We start from the raw sequence: 26,419 nt of genomic DNA, 5'->3' as shown, positions 1-26,419 counted from the left end.
AGACAAATGTAATTAGTTAATTTGAGGTTGCACTGAGTTAGGGTGGGCCCTAATCTAGTGACTGGTGCCCTTATAAGTAGCAGAGAAGAGACTCAGACACCCATACAGAGGAGAACCCATGTCAAGACAAAGGCCGAAGCTAATACAGCTGTTAAGAGCCATGTGTATATTGTCTTAGTTTGGTAGCAATACTGTAACAAAAGTACCACAAACTGGGAGGTTTAAAGAAAACAGAATATTTTTTTCACAGTTCTGGATGTCTAAAACTTAGGTGTCAGCAGGGTTGGTTCCTTGTGGAGGCTCTGTCTGTCCCAAGCCTCTCTCCTACCCTTTGGTGGCTGCTGGCAGTCCTAGGTGTTCCTTGGATTGTAGACATATCACTCCAATCTCCACTTCTGTCACCAGATGTTTTTTTCCCTGTGTATTCAAATTTTCCTCTTATAAGGATACCAGTTCATTGCGTTAGGGGCTTACCTTACTCCAGTATGACATTGTGTTAACTTAACTAGTTAGATCGGCTAAGACTCTATTTCCAAATAAGGTCACATTCATAGTAGGGAGTTAGGATCTGAACATAGGTATGGGAGACACAGTTCAATCCACTAAGAGGGTTTCAGAAGTTATTACTAATTTAGTGATGCTTTCTGGGTAGAGCAAGTGGCCTCAGGGTAGGTTTTGTTTTGGGGACTGTAATGGAGTAAGGGTCTCCAGCCAGCACCAAAGGAGGGAGACCTCAGACTCTCTTGTCTGCTGGCCCAGATGTTGGCCAGGGAGGAAAGTGGACGATCTTGAAAGCTATTAGCATCAAACAGCAAAACAAAACAAAACAAAACAAAACAAAAAAAACCAAACCCAGGGTCAAACTCTTTATTATCCAAAGTTATCAATTATACTGTTAACTGCATTATGTAAGCAACGTCCCTGTATTTTGTCTCCTTTTGTTTGATTTTCTATGCTATCTTATTTTATTGGAACCACTCAGTGAAGGAGCCAAGTTTGTTTCTAGGAATTAGCCCTGCTCACAAGGTTTGGACAGTTTATTCTTGGCCTTGAGGGACACTGTCCAAGGAATGTTACAGGCATCTCCATTTCAGAAGTGGGTCTGCTGAATCAGAATCTTTAGGTATATATAGAAAAGTTCCTCAAGTAATTCTGTTGTGCAGTGTAAAAGGAGAGGCTGAAGGACAAGCAAGTGTGCCTTGTCCTGTTTCCCAGGACAGACAGCCAGTGAGGCAGACGACTTGGGGTTGTCAGATTCTTGATTCTGGCTGCCAGACTTGAAGGGGGCACGTGTACAGACCGGGATGCCTGCTTCCTAAACTTAGAATTGTTGGACACACTTGGTCCTCAGGATGGCATTCAGAGCGCCTCCCGTTCCGGAGAGAAGCTTGGATGGGAGGCGCCCCCGGAAGGGAAGCTGAGTTGCAGTGCCACGGTCCCAAGGCCACCGGCAGCACAGACCAGGAGCCCGGGTCTGAGCTGAGTTCCACTCGTGGCGCTGTGCTCTGGGGTCCTGAAAGGACCAGCATGGGTCTCAGGAGAAGACCAAAACCTAAATAACCCTTAAGGGAAGCAAAACAGGACACACAGAATGTAGTCCTATATGTTCATTAATGCAACAAACTACAGCAGCGTGAATAGGTCAAAAATGAGAGGCAGGTGTAGGGGAGAATTGGTTAATTAATATATTGAGTAATTTCTCAAAAGAGCAAAGGCATTTTCTTGGTATTTTTCTGTATTGTATATTTGTCTTATTTTTGAAGTCAGAAAGAGATTTAGTAACCTTCAAAAATTGCTTTGTGGAAAGCCCCCTCGCCCATGTCTGGGACCAGTGGAAACACTGTGTGTTTTTACTCTCTTGGTCTGATCTACCTATGCACAGGCAGCAGTCAGCTTGGCAAGGCTTGGAATTGGCAGATGGGCTGGTTTTTATAATTTTTATAATTACTAGCTGTAATTATTAGTTACCTAAAACCTGTCTGAGCCTTAAAAATTAATGAGCCAAAAGGGAACCAGAAGATTCATGTTTGGATTCTGGCTCTTCACTCCCTAGCTTCATGATGTTGGGCAACTTAGGCTGCCACAACAATGTACCACAGGTTAGGTGACTTAACATTTGTTAACATTTGCTCCTTGCAATTCTGGAGGTTGAAAGTCCCAGAGCACAGAGAAGGCGGATTCAGTTTCTCCTAAGGCGTCTCTCCCTGGCCTGTCTTACTTCCCTACATGGCCTTTTTCTGCGCACCTTCAGAGAGAGAGAGCAAGCTCTTGGGGTCTCCCTTCTCTCATAGGACACCAATCCCATCAGATCAGTGCCTTACCCTGGTGACTTCATTCAATGGTAATTACTCCCCTAAAGGTCATATATCCAAATATAGTCTCATTGGGGGTTAGGGTTTCACTATAGAAATTTGGGGGAATAGCATTCAGGCCGTGCAAGTACTGAAAGCAGAGTTGTAAACTAAAATGCATGGCACAAAGGTGAGATTCTGTTGCTGCTCTCTCTTGCAAGACTTGGCTCTGCTTCCAGTTGACAACACAGAGACTCAATTAGATGTGAAGTTCTTTGATGAGAAAAAAGAAGAGATTTATATGTATATTTTTAGGAATTAGCACAAATTCAGGGTTGTCCCTGTGATAATCACACTCTTGTTTTCTACCTCTTGCATGAAGAAGAACGGGCTGAAGTTAAGTTCCTGTCCTGGGACCTTCTGACGAGTGTGTCCCGAGAGCCTGTGTGCAGGGGGAAGAGGCCAGGGAGCACCCTGGGTGGAACTCCCTCTCCTCGGCCCCTGTCCTCCTGTGTCTCAGCATAGGGCTCCAGGTCACCGCCAGGACAGGCCTGCTCCTTTCCTTTTGAAAACTATTTTTAACCAGTCATGGTTAACTTTTTATTCTTTTTACAAAAGCAATATATGTTCTTTTCAGAAAAATGAAGAGAAGACAATGAAAACTTCCATTTTTATCAGCAACAGGATCAGATTTAGTCAGAGTTGCCTAGTACCCTGCAATGATAACCTGGAGTGGGAAATGGCAGCCCACTGCAGTATTCTTGCCTGAAAATCCCACGGACAGAGGAGCCTGGTGGACTGTATAGCCCATGGGGTCGCAAAGAGTTGGACGCAACTGAGCGCACACCTGCGCTGTCACAATAGCTGAAGCAGCAGTGAACACAGCAACCACTGAGGTTACTGGAGGTCTTTCAGAGAGGGCTGAGGATGCGACCTCCAAGGAACATGCTGCAGTAGTAACCAATGGTCCTGAACTCCTTCTTTCCTCTAGGAGGATGAATTTCATTAACACAAAACATTTGTTTTGCTGATGAATTAAATGGAGCTGGATTGCATGTCTCTAAGGGGGCCTGCCAAAATGTTTTACACTCTTGGAAAAACATTGGTTTGAAGGGGCAGCAGATTGCAAGTTTTCTTGGGGCAGACACACATCCAGTTCTCACCCTGACCCTGACTAATAGCATTACTTTAATAGCTCATTTAGCTTTATTAAATCAATACGTGCCTCTTCTATTTAAAAAATTCAAATAAAATAAACTGGTATCATACTACCCAGAAATAACTAACACTGTTAACTTTAAAGAAGTTTGTTTGGAAGTAACTTCTACTTAGAGATAACTTACAAAATTAAGAAGGCACGTCATACAGAGTCTCCTATTCTTAACCTTTTAGCTCATTTACCATTCCCATTTATCATTCTATGGGTATGCATGTGTATACACACACACATAAATACAAACATATATACTTTTTTTCTTAACTAGAAGTTAAGAAAAAGTTAGCAACTAACTTGCATACATCATTACCCTTTATCCCTAAATTCTTCAGTACCTTATTTCCTAAGAGTAGAGATATTCTCTTACATAACCACAGTACCAGTTATCAACATCAGTAAATGTGATATGGATAGCCCCTATATTTCAATTTAGTCAGTAGATCACAAAATGTCTCCTTCTGGTTTAAGATCCAGTTTTGGGGTAGTTACTACATTTTTTCCTTGTCTCTTTAACACCCTTGATCTGGAAAATTCCTCAATCTTTTTTTTTTTTTTCTTTTGAGACACTCATTGTTGTTGTTTAGTCACTAAGTCATGTCCAACTCTTTGTGACCCTATGGACTGTAGAGGAGCCCCATTCTTCAGGGTCCTCTGTCCATGGAATTCTCTGGGCAAGAATACTGGAGTGGGTTTCCATTCCCTTCTCCAGGGGCTTTTCCCAACCTAGGGATCAGACCCGGGTCTCCTGCATCACAGGGCGGGTTCTTTACTGCTGAGCCACCAGGAAAGCCCAAGACATTCATACTTTGTGATAATATTGTTTTCCCCTGTCGCAGTACATTTAATTTTGGATTTGTCCTTATGAGTACATCAGGGTTCTAGAGTCTCAGCCAGAGTGCTGCATGGGTACCACACTTCCTCAGGGTACCACAGCTGGAGGCACATACAGCTATCTGTCCCCATGCTCACTGGCTTTGCTTACCCAGTCAAGTATAATTGCTAGTTTTTTCTTTTTTCCTCCTGGCACCCAGTAAGCAATCTGTGAGGAAACATTTTGGGCCTGGGCAAATATCTTGCTCCCTGTCAACATTCTCTTGCCAGAACTGGCATTCATTGGTGTTTCTAGCTTGAACCATTCTTTATTAGGATAATTCTAAAAGTGATGCTGCGCTACCTGCAGCACCCTCCACATTAGCATTCTGTTATAAGCAAGAGCCCTCATTTCCTCCCCTCGCCATTTGTTTATCTGTCTGTTATCTGTATGGATTCACTAATACCTGTTTTTCAATGGTTTTAAATTGATTACTGTATTTAATTATATTCATGCTCAAACTGACTAACACTTGGTAGTGGGAGCCCCTTCAGGGTGGCTTCCGTATCCTGTGTTGTACCCCAGCATTTTCTTTTTACAAGTACTTCCTAGTTTTCAGAGGGATTCCCTGGTAGCTCAGCTCGTAACGAGTTAGCCTGCAATGCAGGAGACCCCGGTTCAATTCCTGGGTTGGGAAGATGTGCTGGAGAAGGGAATGGCTACCCACTCCAGTATTTTGACCTAGAGAATTCCATGGACTGGATAGTACACGGGGTCACAAAGAGTCAGACACGACTCAGCAACTTTCACTTTCACCTTTAGTCTTCAGAAATAAACTGCTCGGGCTCATCTCGTTGTTTTGCTGCTCCAGCCCTGGACTCTGTAATTTCTCCAAGGAGACCTGATACCTTTTAGTGTGGTGTGATGTTGAAGGGTACTGGGTATGCTCTCTGATACTGTAGTGTCTTTGCTTCAGGGCTTTTCAATGGACAGAGCTAGGAAACGTCTGCACGTGTACACAGATACACGAGCATGCACGTAGAAATCACGAGTGCATACCAGTACCTCCAATCCCAGTGTACCTCTGTGAATTCTTTTTCTAACTTCCTCCATTCTTTATATGTGTGTCCTTTCTTCAACAATGGAATCCTGACTTCTGACAAAATGAACACACTTAATCATTCCTATAATATACCTAAAATAGTTTATTTTTAAATAGGTTATACTTATCAAGGCTACTTAAATTAATTCAGGATCATCCCTCCCTGCCCACACTATTAACTTTGGATGAACATCCTTCTAGATCTCCCCGTATACACTTTTAGATAAAAAGACATAGTTTTATTAAATAGTAATCACAGTCTACATACTCTTCTGTAACCTGGCTTTTCCCCCACCAATGAAAATATCATTAACATCATTCCATATCATACATCTTTTTTTCCCACAAAATGAGATCCATAGAATATTTTTTAATGATTGCACAATAAGACGGTACCATAATTCCTATTATTGGACTTTGATTTAAAAGATGTCCAATTTTTCACATAATAGTATAAAACAATGAAAATCTATCTTTTATCCACTTGGCATCAACATATTTGTAACTAAATTTTAATTGTTTCAGTAGGATAGAAGTGGAATTACTGGTCAAATGATATATATATTTTTATGCTTTTCTGGATGGCTGTTTGCTCCGTTCCACAGTTTGTGAGTGCTGGTATTTCTAGACACGTGTGGGCCTGGCTTTGAGATTCTAGTTTTGAGGATCTGGAGTGTGACCAGGGTTTGTAGTTTTTAAAGGCTTCTTAAGAGATTTTGATGTGTATCCAATTTGATAGGTGAAAGTGGCATTTCATTAATTTAATAATAATTTTCTTCTGAAATTGTTTCAGATACTCAGATTTGGGAGAAGTAACTTCAGAAATAAAAGCTTCTGAGAGACGAACAGCTGTGGCCATTGCAGGTAAAATTGGGCTTGGGCCCACCCTGGAGCAAATCCATTTCTTCTGCCCCGTTGGGGTTCTGGATTCCAGCACCGTACTGGGTAGGATCATGGACCTCAAAAATAAATAAGCACAAGGTTTTTTATTTTTCCTTTTACAAGAAGATCCATTTAAGGGTCTTTTAAGCTCCCCTCATATACTCAAAATAGGGTTCACTTTTAAAAAGGTATTGACCACAGTTTTACCAGGAACACATCACTCCAGTTTGAGCACATTGTTATTCCTGCATCCTGAGCTGTGTTGAGTGTGACTGTCTAGTTTCTAAACTGGGCACACATGAGGGTGAAAGGGACAAGAGGAATAGATTGGGACTGTCCTAGTAGACTGGGGCTTATAATCTTTCTGAACATGGTCATATTAGCTGGTTTTTATGTCTCTGGGAAGTTGGGGTATGGGGTGGGGCTGTAGCTGCCCCTCGTGATTTCAACCCAAGTCTAGACATCTTAACTTTTTTTAATAACTTCATTTTGGATCTGAAAGTAAAGTGAAAGTGTTAGTCGTTCAGTCATGTCTGACTCTTTGCGACCCCATGGACTGTAGCCTGGCAGGCTCCTCTGTCCATGGAATTCTCCAGGCAAGAATACTGGAGTGGGTAGCCATTCCCTTCTCCAGGAGATTTTCCCAACCCAGGGAAGTCCCCATTTTGGATCTACCTTTCATTAGTTTGGTGCTCCTGAAAATGAATGTGTCCTATTGGATATTAATAGTGTTATGCAAAAATAACCCTACAAAAATATGCAAATAAGTTTGGGTTAATCAAATTTTATTTTATCCATTCAAACAAATATTTGTTACCATGTGTTAGCTTTGTTGTAGGGATTGTTAATATAAGAAACAATAGTGAATGCAATAACCAAAAATCCTAGTCTTTTTGGAACTTAAGTTCTGGAAGGTAGGCACTGTGGGAGTTCATGGTCAGTTGGTCAAGGCTAAGCAAAGTTGAGATCAAGCAATAATTGCTCGAAGCCCTTCAGTTTCTTAAGACCTTGAATTGTACTATTCAATACATTAGCCACTAGGCACACATTTAAAATTAAATAAAATTAAAAATTCAGTTCCTCATTCACACTAGCCATATGTCAAGTGCTCAGTAGCCATACAGCTAGTGACTGCATCTTTAACAGTGTAGATATAGAACAAGGCAGCCTATTGGTGGGCAGTGCTATAGAAAATCAGGAAAGAAAATTTCAGGGTGGGCTGGGGAAAAGCAGTGACCTTACTGGTTTATTGTGAGCTAGGTTGCCCTATTTAGGTTTTGACAACAGCCTCATAAGATAGTCATTATCAGTCCTTTGTTTCATTTGAGGAAACTGAGGCTCAGAGACGTTCTGGCCCTTCTCCAAAATTCTGTCTTTCCAGTGAATAAGGCTTTTGTAATTATTAAAAAAAATTTCTTCCTGAGGCATATGAATTCCTCTTAAGCATATTTTTAAGACCTAAAGCAAGCTTTTCAGCCTATAAAATTAAAAAAGAAGTTGTATTGAAGTATAATATACATATGGAAAAGTGCCCATATTGTAAGTGCATAGCTTGATAAAGTTTCACAAAAACTGACCTATGTTAGTCAGCATCCAGGAGTAGAAGCTAAACAAAAACATTACCTAAGAAGTCCACTTTCTAATCACTTCCTACCCTGCCTTTGCCAGACATAACCACTCTCCGGACTTCTAAAAGCATAGATTAGTTTTGCCTGGTTTGTACTTTATATAATTATCCTATAGAATATATTTGCTTTTGCTTTATCTCAAGTCTGAGGACTCTAATTACTTAATAACTCTTTCTTTAAAAAAATTATTTAAAATCATTGAAGAGAATTCTGGAAGATGGCACAGCAGGATGCTCCAGGAATACCTCTCCTCACCTGGATAGCAGTTGTGCTGGCAGAATCTGTCTGATGTAATTACTCTGGGACTCTGCAGTCTGATGGAGGCTTCCAACTTCCAGGGGAAGAATTATAGGGTAAACTTCAGTTAATTTTGGTCAGTTTCAACTTTTAATACAGTAGCAGCTACCCATCTCCACCCACAGCCAAGTGGCAGGCAACTGTGCACACCGTCTTGGGGTAACTTGACACAGCTTGTGGTATCCAGGGTGGGCAAAAAAACCCATCCTCTAAATATCCAGTACCTGTGCTCTAATTGCGGCAAAGAGGGGAAAACTCCAAACATTGTTGCAAACCCCTCCCCCTCCAGCTGAAGGGCCTTATGGGGGGGGGGTAATCAAAAGATCAGCACCTTCCCATCTATCATTATTTGCTTATTTCTATTTTGTAAGCCACACATTAAAGAGTAGAACATTCAAAAACAACTGCATATATGGGAAAAATTAGAAAATAACTGTGCATTCCCAGGAAAATGCTCAAAAAAGATTAGAGAAGACTTTAAGTTTACATCTTAAGCTGAATCTCAGCACAGCAACAGCCAACAGCAATCAAAAACAAACAATCAAAAAATAACAGTAGCAAACCCTGAGTAAGGGGAAATAATCTGATTTCCATTGTTAGCACATTATTAGATTCAAAGGTGTTCAACAAAAACATCACAAAGCATAGAAAGAAACAGGAATATGTGGTCCATTCACAAGGAAAAATATATCAACAAAATCTGTCCCTCAAAAGACTTTGTGGCAGACATATTAGACAGACTTTAAAACAACAATCCTAAAGATGCTAGAAGCACTAAAGGAGGATATGGAGAAAGTCAAGAGAATGGTGAGTGAATGAAAGGTGAATATCAATAAAGAAATAGAAAACCTAAAAATGAGCCAAAACAAATTCTAATTTTTTTAATTTGATACTTTCTTTATTTTTTCATTTATTTTTATTAGTTGGAGGCTAATTACTTTACAATATTGTAGTGGATTTTTGCCATACATTGACATGAATCAGCCATGGATTTACATGTGTTCCCCATCCCGATCCCCCCTCCCCCAAAACAAATTCTAGAGCTGAAGAGTACAACAACTGAAATGAAAAATTCACTAGCAGGATTCAAAGGCAGACTTGGCAGGCAGAAGGATAAATTAATGAACTTGAAGATAGTGGAGTGGACAGTGGAAATTATCAAAGCTGAGGAACAGCAAGAGAAAAGACTGAAGAAAATCAGACAGAGCCTGTTGGACACCATCAAAAGGACCAAGATACTCATTGTAGGAGACCCAGAAGAAGAAGAGAAAGAAGCAGAGAGAATATCTGAAGAAATAATGGCTGAAAACTTCCTGAATCTAAAGAAAGATGTGTATGTAATCATCCAAAAAGCTCAATGAATTCCAAGTAAACTGAATTCAGAGAGACCTACACCAAGACACATAACACAAAGAAAAAGAAGAAATCTTGAAAGCAGCAAGTGATAAGCAAGTCACTACAAGTGATTTTCAAAGAGATAATCTGCAGATTTCTCATTAGAAACTTTGGAGGTCAGAAGATACAGTCAAAGTGCTTAAAAAAACTGTCAACCAGGATTCATATATCCAGCAAAACTGTGCTTCAGAAATGAGGGAGAAATCAAGACATTCCCTGATGAACAAAAGCCGAGGGAGTTTGTGACCACTAGTTATCCCTGGAAGAAATACTTAAGGGAGTGTTGCAAAGAGAAAGGACATTAGACAGTAACTTTATGCTGTATGAGAAATAAAGATCTCAGTAAGGTAGAAACATGGGCAATTATATAGCTAGTATTATTGTAACAGTTGTTTGTAACTGCACTTTTTGTTTTCTATGTGATGTAAGAGACCAATATATTTAAATTAAAAATTAATGTAATAACTAGCATTACTGTAACATTGGTTTGTAATTCCAAATCTTGTTCTGTATGTAATTTATGAGACTAATACATTTGAAGAGTTGTTAGTTTATGTTTAGGGGCACACATTATATAAAGATATAATTTTGTGATATCAAAAAGCAAAAGGAGTTTTTGGTTTTACAGCATGTAAACAATTAGAGTATATGTTGTTGACATTAAATTAGTATAAATTCAAATTAGAATATTATAACCTTCGGAGACTAAATGTAATCCCCATGGCAATCACAAAGGAAATTGTTATAGAATATACTCAAAAGGGAATCAAGAAGGAATTTAAACATTTCACTACCAAAAAATAAATAGACACAAAAGAAGAAAGGAATGCAAGAAATGAGGGACTAAAAGATATAGCACAGTGGCAGAAATAAGTGCCTCCTTATCAGTAATTTAATGTAAGTAGATTAAACTCTCCCATCAAAAAACAGATATTGGCAGAATTGATAAAAACACATGACCCAATTATATGCTGTTTATAAGAGACTCACTTTTGAGATTCAAAGACAACTTGTAAAAGTAAAAAGATGGAGAAAGATATTATGTGCAAATAATTATCAAAAGAGAACTGCAGTGGCTATGCTAATTTCAGATGAAATAAGCTTTAAGTAAAAAACAACTCCAAGAGACAGGAAGGACATTACATGTTAACAAACATTTCAATACAGCAAGAAGATAAAACAATTATAAGCATTTATGTAATGTCAGGCCATCAAAATATAAAAAGCTAAAACCGAGAGAACTGAAGGAGAAAATAGACGGTTCTACAGTAATAGTTGTGGATTCCAATACCCCAGTCAGAATAATGGATAGAACAATGAGACAGAAGATGAGTGAGGAAATAGAGGCCTTCACCAACACAATAAACCTACTAGATCTAAGAGACATATGCAGAATACACCCCCCCGCCCCCGCCCCGGCCAGCAACAACAACAATATACACATTCTTCTCAACTGGACATAGGATATCTTCCTGGGCAGACCATATATAGGGCCACAAAGTAAGTGTCAATGGTTTCTAAAAGATAGATATCATACAAAGTATCTTCTTTGACCAAGATGAGATAAAGTTAGAAATCAATAACATAACCTGGAGAATTCACAAAATTTTGGAGACCTAACAATGTCCTTTCAAACAACCAATGGATCAAAGACAAAATCACAAAGAAATTTAAAAAATAGTTAAGACATGAATGAAAATATAAACACATCATATTAACACTTGTAGACTGCATCCAAAGTGGTACTAAGGGGAAACTTATAAATGCTCATATTAAAAACAAGAAACATCACAAGTAAACAGACTAACTTTACAACTTTAAGTTGTCACAGGAAAAGAAAAACAAGCTAAATGCAAAGGTCACACAAAGAAAGAAATAATAAACGATAGAGCAGAGATCAATGAAATCGAGAATAGAAAACTAAATAGATTCCAGTTCAAGGTGGTGGAGTAGAAGGATGTGCGTGTATCTCCTCCCATGAAAGCACCAAAATTGCAACTAGCTGTTGAACAACCATCAACAGGAGGATGCTGGAACCCACCAAAAAAAGATACCCCATGTCCAAAGACAAAGAAGAAGCTGCAGTGAGACAGTAAGAGGGGCACAGAAAGAAAGAGAAAGGACCCAGGAAAACATCTAAAGAGATGATAGCTGAAAACGTCCCAAACATGGGAAAGGAAATAGTCAACCAAGTCCAGGAAGCACAGAATACTAGGAAGTAAAAACCCAAGGAGGAACACACGAAGACACAGACTAATCAAACTGATGAAAGTTAAAGACAAGACAAAATATTAAAAGCAACAAGGGAAAAACAACAAATAACATATGGGAACTCCCATCAGGCTATCAGCTGATTTCTCAACAGAAACTCTATGAGCCAGAAGGGAATGGCATGATTTATTCAAACTGATGAAAGGGAAGAACCTATAACCAAGAATACTTACTCTACCCAGCAAGACTGTCCTTCAGATTTAATGGAGAAATCAGATAGGCTTTCCAGACAAGCAAAAGAGAATTCAGCACCACCAAACCAGCTTTACAACAAATGCTAAAGGAACTTCTCTAGGCAGGAAACACAAGAGAAGGAAAAGACCTACAGAAAATAAACCCAAAACAATTAAGAAAATGGTAATAGGATCATACATATCAATAATTACCTTAAATGTAAATGGATTAAATGCACCAACCAAAAGACATAGACTGGCTGGGTGGATGAAAACATGTGCATGTATGCACTTCCACTTACCACCCCACCCCAAATTGTATGTAATTATTTTATATTGTTAAGTTAATCATGTTCCCATTATGGCTTGCAATTGTAATTATCTTTTTTTTTGATCTAGCTATTGATTGTGAAAACTGATAAACATCTTTTACTATTGTGATTTTGTAACTATTACTCACTTAATACCATTGTATCATGATTGGTCAACAGAAAAATAATAGAACTCTATATCACCAAAACTAGGATCTAATAGAAAAACCTGTAATCACTTTTTAAAATCCAGATGCATATCAGAATTATCTTGAAATTTTTTGAAAAATACAAATGCTCAGGTATTGCTTTTTTTCTCCAGAGCTCCAGATATGTTTCTAATGAGCAGTCATGTTTAAAAACAACTGGACTATATGATGATCTTTTACTTTTGGCTAGTTTGTTTCACTTTTTCTATTTCACATTCAGTGCTCCCATTTCATTTAGTTTATGTTCTCCAATTTCTCCATCTTTTTTTTTTTTTTTGATGTTCTTTCTCAAGCCTTTATCAAATGTACCAGAAAAGCTTTTATATACATACATATAAAAATGTATAATATATATTTTATAAAACTTATGAATTTTTGCTAACTAAAAATTATGACAGTTTTGATTCCACTTGTTTGACTTAGTATGAATAGAATGCTAGATTTCTAATTAAAAAATAGATATGCAACAAGCAACAAAGGTTTACTGTATAGCATAGGGAACTATAGTCAATATCTTGTAATAACCTATGATGGAAAATAATTTCAAAAATAATATATGTATATTTGTATAACCATCTTGCTGTGCACCTGAGAAAATGTGAGTCAACTATATGTCCATTAAAAAATATATATATATATATTTAAAAAAGACAATATCCACCTGGGGGAGAATGGATACATGTATGTGTATGGCAGAGGCCCTTTCTGTTCACCTGAAAGTACCGCCACATTGTTAATTGGCCATACCCCAATACAAAATTAAAAGTTTTAAGTTTTTGGGAAAAGACACTATCCACAGAGTATAAGGCTCCCCTGGGAACTCAGTCGGTAAAGAGTCCGTGTGTAATATAGGAAATGCAGGTTTGATCCCTGGGTCTGGAAAATCCCCTGGAGAAAAGCAAGGCAACCTACTTCTGTAATCTTGCCTGGAGAGTCTCCTGGACAGAGGAACCTGGCAGGCTAGTCCATGGAGTCACAGTCCGATATGACTGAAGTGACTGCACATGCACACACAGAGGATTAAAGTCAACACATGGAGGGGAGAAAATGCTTGCAGTCATATATCTGATAAGGGATTACTGTCAGAATATACAGAGAACTCCTTAAACTCAACGATAAGAAACAACCTGATTCAAACTTGGACCAAGTCCTTGAAAAGATATTTCTCCAAAGAAGATATACAAATGGACAATAAGGACTCTGAAGGATGCTCTACATCACTAATTATTAGGAAAATGCAAATCAAAACTACAATGAGATACAATCTCACATCCATTAGGATGGCTACTATAACAAAAAAAGAGAAGAACATGTGTTGGCAAAGATGTGGAGAAATTGAAACCCTTGTGCAGTGTTGCTGGAAATGTAAAATGGTGAAACCACTGTGAAAAACTGTATGTGTCCATGCATGCTCAGTCACTTCAGTCTTGTCTGAGTCTTTGCAATCCTGTGGACTGTAGCCTCCAGGCTCCTTGTCCAAAGGATTCTCCAGGCAAGAATACTGGAGTCGGGTTGCCATGCTCTCCTCCAGGGGATCTTCCTGACCCAGGGATGGAACCCTCATTTCCTGCATCTTCTGCATCACAGATGAATTCTTCACCACTGAGCCCAGAAAACAGTATGGGGGCTCCTCACAAAATTAAAAATAGAACTACCATATGATCTAGTAGTTCCCCTTCTGGGTGCATACACAAAAGAATAAAAAACAAGTTCTCAAGGAGATATTTGTACATCCAGGTTCATAGCATCATTATTCACAATAATTAAAACATGGAAGCAACATAAGTGTCCATCAATGGATGAATGGATTACCAAAATATGGTGTATATATACAATGGAATATTACTCAGATTTTAAAAGGAAGCAAATTCTACATTATGCCACAGCAAGGATGAACTTTGAGAACATTATGCTAAGTGAAATGGTCACAAAAAGACAAATAATATATGAGTGTAGTTATGTGAGTTAGAGTAGTCAAAAGCATAAAGTCAGAAAGTATATAATGCCACTGATCTGTACACTTAAACATGTTTTAGGGAATTCCCTGGTGGTCCAGTGGTTAGGACTTTGCACTTTCACTTCCCAGGGTCTGGGTTCACTCCCTGGTCTGGAAACTAAGATCTTACAAGCCGTGTGGCATGGCCCCCCACCCAAAAAAAAGTACTAAATTTTATGTTACGTGTATTTTAACACAGTTTTTAAAAATGGAAAAATACTGGGGGAGAAAAGTGTTTTATGGTGAACAATTCTGTGACAGTACATTCATAAACTTATGAAATCACCACTTCTTATTTAGGTGATTTACAAAACATTTCCATCACTTCAAAGTAAAACTCTCTATCCCTTATGCAGTTTCTCCCATCTCTTCTCCCAATTTCCAGACTGGACCACCAATCTGTGTTAAGTCTTTGTTTATATTTATGCTAAATATTTTCCTATAAATGAAGTCATACAATATGTGCCCTTTCGTGTTTATTTTTTTTCACCTAGCATAGTGTTTTGGAGTTCCTCCATGTTGTTCTTTTTTAGGGTTGAATTATATTCTATTGTATGCATAGACCACATTTTGTTTATCTATTCATCTGTCAGTGGACATTTGGCTATTTGGTTTCCACCTTTTGTCTATTGTGAATAATCATGCTATGAACATGCATATACATGTACTTGTTTGAGTCCCTGTTTTAAGTTCTTCTAGGCATATACCTCAGAGTGGAATTCCTGAGTCAATTAGTAATTCTGTGTTTAACTGTTTGAGGAACAGCCAAATTGTTTTCCCAACAGCTGCACTGCTTAAAGTCCTGCCAGAAATGTACAAGGGTTCCGATTTCCCCCCATCCTGTCCATGCTTGCTGTTCTCCATCCTTTTTTAAAATCGCCATCCTAACAGGTGTGCAGTGCTATCTCACTGTGGTTTTGATTTGGTCTCCCTAGTGACTGATGATGTTGAGCATCATTTTATGTGCATCTGACCATTTGTATATTTTTTTGGAGAAATGTCTATTCAAGTTATTGAATATTCCACTTTTCAATTGAGTTTTTTTTTGTCTTTTTTATTGTGAAGTTGTACTTGTTTACATAGTCCAGATACTAGATCCAATCACATATGGTTTGCACATATTTTCCACATTCATAGGTTGTCTTTCACTTTCTTGAGAATGTTCTTTGATGCATACAGAATTTTACTTTGATGAAGTCCAGTTTATGTATTTTTTGTGGCCTGTACTTTTGGTGTTATACCTAAGAATTCATTACCAAATTCAAGGCTATGAAGATTTACCCTCCCTCATGTCTTACTCTAAGAGTTTTATGGTTTTAGCTCATATTTAGGTCACTGATACCTTTTGAGTTAATTTTTATATATGTGTGAGGTAGGAGTTCAACCTCTTTCTTGTGCATGTAGGTGTCCATGGCTCCTTCTTAACACAAACAACCCCCAGGTGTCAAATATAACAAATATTCCAAAATTTGATGAAAAACTATAGTGTGAGTACTGGCTACTTTAATGACTGAAAAAAAGTCATTAAATTTGATGGTTGTGAATGATTTTAATTGCCCCACTTAGAGTTCATTTCAAGTGGATCCTGCCCATATTCTGCTCCTGTGTTCCATTTGAGCCCAGCATCCCCACAGGTTTGGGACCAAAGCCTGTCCCATCCTGATCAGTTCTTGTCCAGCAGAAAATAGAGTGGAGACTTTGGCCCACAGGACCAAACCACTGCTGGCCTCCTGTATTTGCTGCTGACTTGTGTCCTTGTCTGAAGCCCTCCTGCAGTCTGCTAGTGACCAATGTTTATCTTGATGTCCAGAGTTCTCTGCTCCTGAAACTTTAGGCTCTTACATCCCTCATCAGTGATTCCTTAGTTTGATACCCTGACCTTTGGCCACTTTGTGCATCCTTGCCTTCATCCACCTATTAGCTCCCTGTTCCAAATCAAAGCTGTCTCCCATTAGTAGTAAAGCAGGCCCTGTCTTCTCTGGGTCTAAAGTTTATTCCTTGCTTCCAGCTCAAAACTGCTGTCTCAGGCTTGACCCCATCTCAGGCTTCCCTAAGCGTCCTGTTCTCACCTTTAACCATTGTACTTTCTCAGAATGCATTTTGGGTTCCTTGAAAAAATTCTTCTGTTGTCTTTTGTCCACTGTGAATAATTTGACTGCTCAACAGTGCAGTTCAATCTATGTGAATCATTTGTGTCTTCTTTAACATGCTCATGTTCTCCAAATCTGTCCTTTTTCTCTTTTTCTCTTTCCGGCTCTTCACATCTTCTCTTCAGTTAAAGAAGACTGAATTGTCATGTTTATCTGATTATATAGAAATCATGAGAGAATTAATAAGTCTAAAAATGTCAGTATCTTTTCCTGATTCATAATATTTTAAAGATATAATTATAATTTTGAAATAGGTGTTACTACTACTTGGATCAAAAATCAAAACAATAAAAATATGTACAGAGAAGTCTTGCTCCCACTATTCTACTTTTGCTAGCAAATTTAGAGTTTTAACGTCTTTTTTCCCAATGTAAATATCCAAATAGCACTAAATTAAATAATTCAGTAATTAAAATTATTTAGTATTGATGAATATATTATGCTGTTAGAGACTTTGAATAATTACCAATTTACTTGTAAGTTATAACTATTCCCCACTCTATGCCCTCCCCCCATATATGTGCATCATTTTAAGTGATAACAAAAACTCCTTATGCTAGAATAAAAAAAGTTTGTGGAAGGTAATCTTGAAACTGAACCAGAGAATTTATATCAACTTATATTTTAATAGTTTCTAAAATCAAAGATTAATCTATGTAAGTTTCATGAAGTTATTTATATTTTATTTTCACAAAATTTAGTAAATTTTACAAGGAATATCAGTTCAGTTCAGTTCAGTCACTCAGTCATGTCTGACTCTTTGCAACCCCATGGACCGCAGCACACCAGGCCTCCCTGTCCATCACCAACTCCTGGAGTCCACCCAAATGCATGTCCATTGAGTTGGTGATGCCATTCAACCATCTCATCCTCTGTCATCCCCTTTTCCTCCTGCCTTCAATCTTTCCCAGCATCAGGGTCTTTTCAAATGAGTCAGCTTTCGCATCAGGTGGCCAAAGTATTGGAGTTTCAGCTTCAACATCAGTCCTTCCAATGAGCATTCAGGACTGATCTCTTTTAGGATGGACTGGTAATCCTAGAGGAAATCATTATCTTGTGTCTGTGGTTATTACTACTTTGTGTCATATTTGGGGTTGTAAGCAGATGAAATTTACATAGGAAAAACTGAAACCAATAATAGTACTCAAACATTGTATCTTTTTTCATAAATTATTATTATTTTTTTCCATTTATTTTTATTAGTTGGAGGTTAATTACTTTATAATATTGTAGTGGTTTTTGCCATACATTGACATGAATCAGCCGTGGATTTACATGTATTCCCCATCCCAGTCCCCCCTCCCACCTCCCTCTCCACCCGATCCCTCTGGGTCTTCCCAGTGCACCAGCCCCGAGCACTTGTCTCATGCATCCAACCTGGGCTGATGATCTTAAACATTGTATCTTCACTTGAATTTTCTGGTAGAAAGGTCCTAACTTGCTGATGAAACTAAATGTATATATATGTTTTTTTCTTCCAGATTTGGAATGGAGAGAAATGGAAGGAGATGACTGCGAGTTTCATTATGGAGGTAGAAATTACAGGATTTGGCAACAGATTGGATTAGGGAAAGAGATAAGGAATGGGCAAAGTGAAAAAAATAACTGGGATTTTAGATTTTGAACAATTGGGAGAAGTTACTACCTTAGTAAGAAAGAATGGGGGTTCTGAGTTTAGCCTAAATTAATTTGTGTCAATTCAAGCCCCCTGATTTGATTGATATTTCATTTTCCTTTGCTTTTTTTAGAGGGTCCAAATGAAGCTCAAGATAGTGACTTTCCAATAGGTATGTTTCTTCTCTCTGCTCTGTCTGTCTTATTGATGGAAAACATTTTCTGGGCTGGTAGTTTCAACCCCTGACTGCATCAAAATCACTGCTAGTCCATTAATCCTTTATGTGCCATTAATAATACTGCCAGAAAAGCAAACCCTGGGGAGCTGTTACCGTATAGAGTAACATAATCAATGTGCATATTTGGACATAAAGCTCAAAAATCTTATTTTTAAGAAGTTCCCAAAGTGATTCTAAAGCATATCCAAGTTTGGGAGTCATTCATCTGATCCAGTGGTTTCATTTATAGATCTGCCAAGGGTCATGGACTGGGCATGGATGTACACATTAATAAGTTTGTTTGCTCTGGCTTTCCCTGTCACATATAGCTACCATGCTACTTAAAAAAGTTATTCTATGTCTGGATAAGAAAAACAATGTCCCTGGTTTTATTCAGGCAACAGTCAGAAACCTAAGTTACTTATATGATGGGTTTCTTTTGTTTCTGCAACAAGTTTGCCAGCGCTTGACTCTCTGGGATGGTAGCATGGCCAGTTAGCCCCTGTGGAGGGTTGAGCTTCTGAAGAGAGGCATTAGGCAGCAAGTGGATCCCTACAGGGGAATACGTGCCTTGAGTCCTGCTCTTCACCCAGGCATGGTCCTGATCCCATCATATAACTTACTGGGAAACAAGAAGAAGGCTGATCACCTGCACTTCCTCCTGTGGTTTCTGTCAGCACCTAAGGTAGCATCATAGGCGTAGCTTCCTCTTTTGAGAAAAGAATGGAGAGAATCCTTGAGCTCAGCAGGATTCGTGTTTATTTGTTTTGTTAATATATTTAACATTTAAAGTTTTCTAATTATATGCAGTGCTATCAAAATGCTGCACTCAATATGTCAGCAAATTTGGAAAACCCAGCAATGGCCATAGGACTGGAAAAGGTCAATCCTCATCCCAGTCCCCAAGAAGGCAATACTAAAGAATGTTCAAGTCACTGGACAATTGCACTCATGTTCCCTGCTAGTAAGGTTATGTTCCAAATCTTGCATGCTAGACTTCAGCATTACATGAACAGAGAACTTCTAGATGTCCAAGCTGGATTTAGAAAAGGCAGGAACCAGAGATCAAATTGCCAACATTCACTGGATCATAGAGAAAGCAAGGGAATTCCAGAAAAACATCTACCTCTGTTTCATTGACTGTGCTAAAGCCTTTGACTGTGTGGATCATAACAAACTGTGGAAAGCTCTTAAAAGAGATGGGAATACCAGACCATCTTACCTGTCTCCTGAGAAACCTGTATGTCTCAAGAAGCAACAGTTAGAACCTGACTGGTTCAGAACTGAGAAAGGAGTACGACAAGGCTGCTTATTGTCACCCTGTTTATTTAGCTTATACACAGGGCACATCATGTGAAATGCTGAGCTGGATGAATTACAAGCTAGAACCAAGATTGCTGGGAGAAACATGAACAACCTTGGATATGCAGATGATACCAATGGCAGAAAGTGAAGAGGAGCTAAAGAGCCTCTTGATGAGGGTGAAGGAGGAGAGTGAAAAAGCTGACTTAAAACTCAATATTAAAAAACTAAGATCATGGCATCTGGCCCCATCACTTCATGGCAAATAGAAGGGGAAAAGGTGGAAGCAGTGACAGATTTCCTCTTCTTGGGCTCTAAAATCACTGCAGATGGTGACTGCAGCCATGAAATTAGAAGATGATTGCTTCTTGGCAGGAAAGCTATGACAAACCTAGACAGTGTGTTAAAAAGCAAAGACATCACTTTGCTGACAAAGGTCCATATAGTCAAGGCTGTGGTCTTTCCAGTAGTCATGTACAGTTGTGAGAGCTGGACCATAAAGAAGGCAGAACACTGAAGAATTGATGCTTTTGAACTGTGGTGCTAGAGAAGACTCTTGAGAGTCCTCTTGGACAGCAAAGAGATCAAACCAGTCAATCTTCTAGGAAATCAACCACAAATACTCATTGGAAGGATTGATGTTGAAGCTAAAGCTCCAGTACTTTGGCCACCTGATGTGAACAGCCGACTCATTGGAAAAGACCCTGATTCTGGGAAAGATTGAGGGCAGGAGGAGAAGAGGGTAACAGAGGATGAGATGGTTGGGATGGCATCATTGATGCAATGGACATGAACTTGGGCAAACTCCAGGAGATGGTGAGGGACAAGGAAGCCTGGTGTGCTGCAGTCATGGGGTCGCGAAGAGTTGGACATGACTTGGTGACTGAAAAAATTATATGTAGTAAATTATATGCAATGAAAATTGGTAAGATGCTGTGGCCAAGAACAGGGATGGCAGAGGAAACCTTTGCAGGTGGCATTACTGTTCTGAGTGTCTAGTGCTTGTAAGAATTCATACTCTATTGGATGTTATGGCTGAAAATCTGAACAAATAAGTACAGAGTTAGAATTTCTACGAATATTTTAATACAGTGAAAATTTAGAACCATACTATTGGCTTCAGGTTTGGAGAAATGTCATTTAAAAGTGATTTCTATTACTCTGTACCCAAGAGTAACTCCCTGTTTCCTTTACAAAATTTCCAATTTGTAGACAGAAAAGAACATCAACCAGAGAACCACAGTGAATCAGTGATTGTGTCCACTGTGGAAAATTTCTGGTGACAGTGTGAGGGAATCCACTGCTGGGCCAGAAGCACAGGAGTATGTTGAAAGGAGGGGGGTGTGGCCAGAGAATGAGGCCCGTGTTCCACATCTAAAGTGCATAGCCAATTAAATTTGGGCTTGGCATTGCTAAATCTTGGAGGCTTCAAGAGAAACAAGACATTTTTTACATAAAATCTCCCAATTCTTAAATGTAGCCCCTGGATGTCCCTTTCTTTTTCATCTCTAATGTCACACACTCTCTGGGCGCACTTGGGACTGGGGTGGGTGATGTTACCTTTGTCTTGTTCTTAGGTGGCCTAGGGGTGCCTGCATTTTGCTCTGAAGGAGGCCATCTCCTACCTGCTGAGTTGGGATCTCCCTCCCCACCTCTAACCTGGGTGCCCTGACATGCAGAGTAAGCAATTATATCTTCATTTCTCTCCACAGAGGAGAGGAGCAGACTACAAGAAATGCTGTTTCTTTTGGGACTAGAGACATACCAAACACAGAAACTCAGCCTCCAGGACGCCTTACAGATCAGCAGTGACAGCATGAAGAACTGGGCTCCTCAGACTCCCAAAGACTTGCCCTGGAATTTTCTCAGGAAGCTGCAGGCCCTCAATGCTGAAGCCAGGAATACCACCATGGTCCTGGACCTTCCCCTGGACACCAGGCCTGTGGAGAAGGAGAGCCAAATGGAAGAGGAGATCATCTACTGGGACACGGCCGAGGACATCTCAGCAGACATCTATTCCTTCTCCGAGCTTCCAACACCTGACACGCCTCTGAATCCCTTGGACCTTCTCTGTGCCCTTCTGCTTTCCTCTGATAGTTTCCTGCAACAAGAAATCGTGTCAAAAATGTCCCTCTGCCAGTTTGCACTCCCTCTTATTTTGCCTGACCCAGAAAACCACTACCACACCTTTCTGCTGTGGGCCATGAGGGGGACTGTGCGGACATGGGGGTCACAGCCCCCAAGGGTGGTGGGCAGCTTCAGAGAAGACAGCATGGTCCTGTCCCGAGCACCTGCCTTCGCCTTTGTGCGCATGGAGGTCAGCAGCAACTCCAAATCCCAGCTTCTCAATGATGTGCTCAGCCCCAGTCACAGGCAGCAGGACTGTTTCTGGCATCGGGATCTGAACTTGGGCACCAACCCTCGGGAGATAGCAGACGGGCTGGTAGAAATTTCCTGGTTTCTGCCCAGTGGCAGGGAGGACTTGGACATTTTCCCAGAGCCCATGGCCTTCCTAAACTTGAGAGGTGACATTGGGTCTCATTGGCTGCAGTTCAAGCTCTTGACAGAAATCTCCTCGGCCGTATTCATCTTGACTGACAACATCAGTAAGAAGGAATACAAACTGCTGTCTTCCATGAAGGGGTCAGCCACAAAATACTACTTCATCCTGAGTCCCTACCGTGGGAAGCGAAACACAAACCTGAGGTTTCTGAACAGGTTAATTCCCGTGCTGAAGATGGATCACTCACACGTCCTCGTGAAGGTCAGCAGCACAGACAGCGTGGGCTTCGTGCGTAGGGTCCGCGCCATTGTTGCGCATGTGACCCGGTCCCCCTGCAGGAGGGTGTCCGTGGAGGACATGGCGAACGCAGCCCGCAAGCTGGGGCTGAAGGTCGATGAGGACTGTGAGGAGTGTCAGCGGGCCAAGGACCGGATGGAGCGGATCACCAGGAAAATCAAGGACTTGGACGCCTACCGCAGGGACGAGCTGCGGCTACAGGGGGAGCTTTGGAGAAAGGCGGCCCAGGTGGAGAAGGAGCTCTGCCAGATCCAGTGGGCCAGCGACCCTCCCGAGAAGTACAGGGCTGAGCTGAGGCATCGGTTACTGGAACTTCGAATGCAGCAGAATGACCATGGCCCTGCCTGGGGGGTCCAGGAGTTCATCTCGGGCATCAGCAGCCCCTCCCTGGGGGAGAAGCAGTACTTCCTGAAATGGATGGAGTGGGGACTGGCCCGGGTGGCCCAGCCAAGGCCAAGACCACCTCCAGAGATGATTTTTACCCTGAGACCAAAGCACTGTGGGGCCGTGGACTTCAGTGAGCCGTTCTGGCCGGAGCCCCTGGGGGTGGAGCATTTCCTGCGGGAGATGGGGCAGTTTTACGAGGCCGAAAGCTGCCTTGTGGAGGCGGGGAAGCTGCCAGCAGGGCAGAGGCGGTTTGCCCACTTCCCAGGCTTGGCCTTGGAGCTGCTGCTGAAGGGGCTTCCCCTGGAGCTGATCGACGGGAACACCCTGAGCCCCCCCTTGCGCTGGGTCACAGGGCTCCTGAAGGAGCTACATGTCCGCCTGGAGAGGAGGTCGCGCCTGGTCGTCCTGTCAGCACTTGGCACGCCGGGCACGGGCAAGTCCACCCTCCTCAATAGCATGTTCGGGCTGCAGTTTGCGGCGGGGAGGGGCCATGGTCCTCGAGGGGCCTTCATGCAGCTCATCAAGGTGGCCGAGAGCTTCAGCCCGGACCTGGGCTGTGATCACATCCTGGTAATAGACTCTGGGGGCGTGATAACTGGAGCCCGGACCGAGGCAGGGGAGAGGTTTGAGCGGGAGGCTTCCCTGGCCACTCTGATCATGGGGCTGAGCAATGTCACTGTGGTCAGTTTAGCCGAAACAAGGAACATTCCGCCAGCTATTCTGCATGCATTTCTGAGGCTGGAAAAAACAGGGCACATGCCCAACTATCAGTTTGTATACCAGAACCTTCATGATGTGTCTGCCCTTGGCTCCAAGCCAAGAGAGCGGAGGCAGCTCCTGGACCAGCCCAGTGATGTGGGCAGAGCCACAGTGCAAATGGAGAAACAGGGTGACGGGATCCAGACGCTGGCTGACCTGGCCTTTTGGGACCCTGAGAAGCAGCACATTTGGCACATCCCTGGCCTATGGCATGGAGTGCCTCCCATGGCCGCTGTGAACTTGGCGTACAGTGAAGCCATTTTTGAACTGAAGCGATGCCTGCTAGAAAACATCAGGAATGGCCTGTCCAACCAAAATAAAAACATTCAGCAGCTCATTGAGCTGGTAAGACGGCTGTGAGTCATCAAAAGGAAAGTTCAGCTGCCGGAGGCCTGCTCTGGGCAACCTGTTCTGATGGGCTTGTCCCCGTGGGGCTGTGCCCAGCTTCTGAGAGGGGAGAACAGTGGAAATGGGGCTGGGGTCTGGAGTTGCCTACACAGTGTTAGGGAAGGAAGTTACCTCACAGACCAGCTCAGCGATGCTTTCAGGAGTATGACAACCTGGGGCAGGAGCTATGGACACAAGCAGTAAAGTCTTTGTCTCTGAACTCGGCAGCCCCTGCTGGTTTGCCTTTTGTACCGCTACTCTCTGTCATTAGCCTCTGAAGCAGAGAGTGGCTCCTGACAACTGCAGCCCAGGCAGACAGTAATCAGGGTAGGGCCGGGAAGGTGCCCTGAGGACGCAGGTAGGCCTTCCCACTAGGTCGGCATGGGCGACCCGGTCCTGCACACTGAGGGGGTGCCCACTCTGTGCACGCATGTATGGACTCCCCCTGCCTCAGGAGGGCTCCTGCTGGTTCTGTTGCGTCCACAGCACTTTGTTCACACCTCCGCCACAACACTCAACACATGCAGTGTCTCACCTGTGCAGACGTTTGCCTCTCGCCTAGACCTGTGAGCTCCTTGAGAGTACGTGACCCACATGTGTACCCCCAGAGCCTGACACACTGCAGGCACTTAATAAATGTGTGTTGAATGAATGAAATTAGTGAATGCACAAGTGGTAAGTAATGGGCAGGTTTCTCTCTGTGCCTTGATTTCTCTTTTTCTTCGAAGAGGATCGTAGTGTCTGTCTTAGGGGGTTGCTTACTAGAACATCTGAAATAGTAGACACCTGGAAGAGCATCTTTAAAAATGCCATCATGTCCCCTTTCTTTAAGCAGAGATCCAGTCTTCAGGCTATTAATAGAAAACTGAACCAAATATCTTCACGGGAACTCTGTGATGGTGATGATAGTTCCATCCTTACCCATTTTAGGAAAGGAGGCCTGGAGCAGTTCAGCAGCTCGTCCAGCCCACACACCTGCATTGGTGGTGAGGAGCTGATGAGGAAGGGAGTGCCCTCCACCCTGCGCCTCTGCTTGTGATCACTTGTTGTTCCCAAACTTCCACAGCTTCTGGGCTGAACCCCAGCCTGGCCCCTGGGCATCCCCTTCATCTCAGTTTCATGCCTCCAGAGCCAGACCCTTGACATCATCCATGGCCCACTTGACACCATGAGCCAGAACATGGAGTTTCTCCTCTGGTGAGTTTCCAGCTGGAATCTGTCTGTGCTGGAACAGCTTGAATCAATTTTTAAAGGAACTGGTTGATATTCAACAGTTGTAAGAGATTTCCAGTGCTTGAATTTGGGACCCAGGAATATCCTAGGTGAAATTCCTATAGTGCTAGAGAGGCAACTGGGTAGTTTTCATGGCTCTAAGAGGGGAAAAAGGAAGGACAGGTTTTGGTATTTCCAGGTGAACCAACATCTTACTATTTGTGTATATAATGATCCAGGAAGAAATGAATTTGTAGTGCCTGAGCATTAGAAACTCTTTTGAGTTTCAGAAGTGATACATGAAAGTCGTGTTTGACTCTTGGTGACCCCATGTACTGTAGAGTTCATGTAATTCTCCAGGCCAGAATACTGGAGTGGGTACCCTATCCCTTCTCCAGGGGATCTTCCCAACCCAGGGACCAAACCCTGGTCTCCCATGTTGCAGGTAGATTCTTTACTGTCTGAGCCACGAGAGAAGCCCTCAGAAGTGATAAGGTTTTCCTAAATTTGTTAGCAAAAGACTAGGTTCCCCAAGTTCCAGCACTACCTCCAACCTCTGTTTCACATATCCAGAGCCAGGCTCCCAGAGCACAGGGACCACATTCTGAACATGAGGGGCAGCAGGAGGAGCATCCTGGGGCTCTGGAACAGGGGCTGAGAAGCCTGCCATTAAAGAAAGGGTTACAGTCTGGAGGGCTTCCTTTCCAAGTCTGGTAGAAGGAGTTCAGAGAACAGAAAGAAGTTCCTGGTCACTACCTGGAGGCCTCATTTTCCTGAAATCGCAAAGTACAGAGAGGAGGTGGCCCTAGGGCCCAAGCAAGAGATTTCCAGAACTAGTGACACAGCTGGGGTTGGGGTCTGTGGCTCAGACAGGTGACCCTGGCCCTGGAGCTCAGACACTAAGCATCAGCCTACTGTAGCCATTCATGGGTTCACCACAGTCAGAAGGCCTCCCTACATCAGACCTGAAGACATCTTTAGGGTCTGAGAGGTCATGGAACTTGCTGT

At 41.7% G+C, this 26,419-nt stretch overlaps 1 protein-coding gene across 5 annotated transcripts in view; it reads left to right on the top strand.

Moving 5' to 3' along the window:
• The window catches only part of URGCP (upregulator of cell proliferation), a 118,887-nt gene extending 94,031 nt beyond the window's left edge, over positions 1 to 24,856 (top strand). For all 5 annotated transcript variants that reach the window (XM_070462902.1, XM_070462901.1, XM_070462900.1 and 2 more), the window contains 4 exons: positions 6,214 to 6,284; positions 18,214 to 18,264; positions 18,481 to 18,519; positions 21,579 to 24,856. In XM_070462902.1, the coding sequence (XP_070319003.1) occupies positions 18,231 to 18,264; positions 18,481 to 18,519; positions 21,579 to 24,172 (2,667 nt within the window). In that variant the 5' untranslated portion in view covers positions 6,214 to 6,284; positions 18,214 to 18,230 and the 3' untranslated portion in view covers positions 24,173 to 24,856. The remainder of the gene's footprint in view (positions 1 to 6,213; positions 6,285 to 18,213; positions 18,265 to 18,480; positions 18,520 to 21,578) is intronic.
• Positions 24,857 to 26,419: the final 1,563 nt, after the last annotated feature.

This window comes from Odocoileus virginianus, unplaced genomic scaffold (genome assembly GCF_023699985.2).
Source record: "Odocoileus virginianus isolate 20LAN1187 ecotype Illinois unplaced genomic scaffold, Ovbor_1.2 Unplaced_Scaffold_17, whole genome shotgun sequence".
Lineage (NCBI taxonomy): Eukaryota > Metazoa > Chordata > Mammalia > Artiodactyla > Cervidae > Odocoileus > Odocoileus virginianus.
This window is presented reverse-complemented; position numbering and strand designations above follow the sequence as displayed.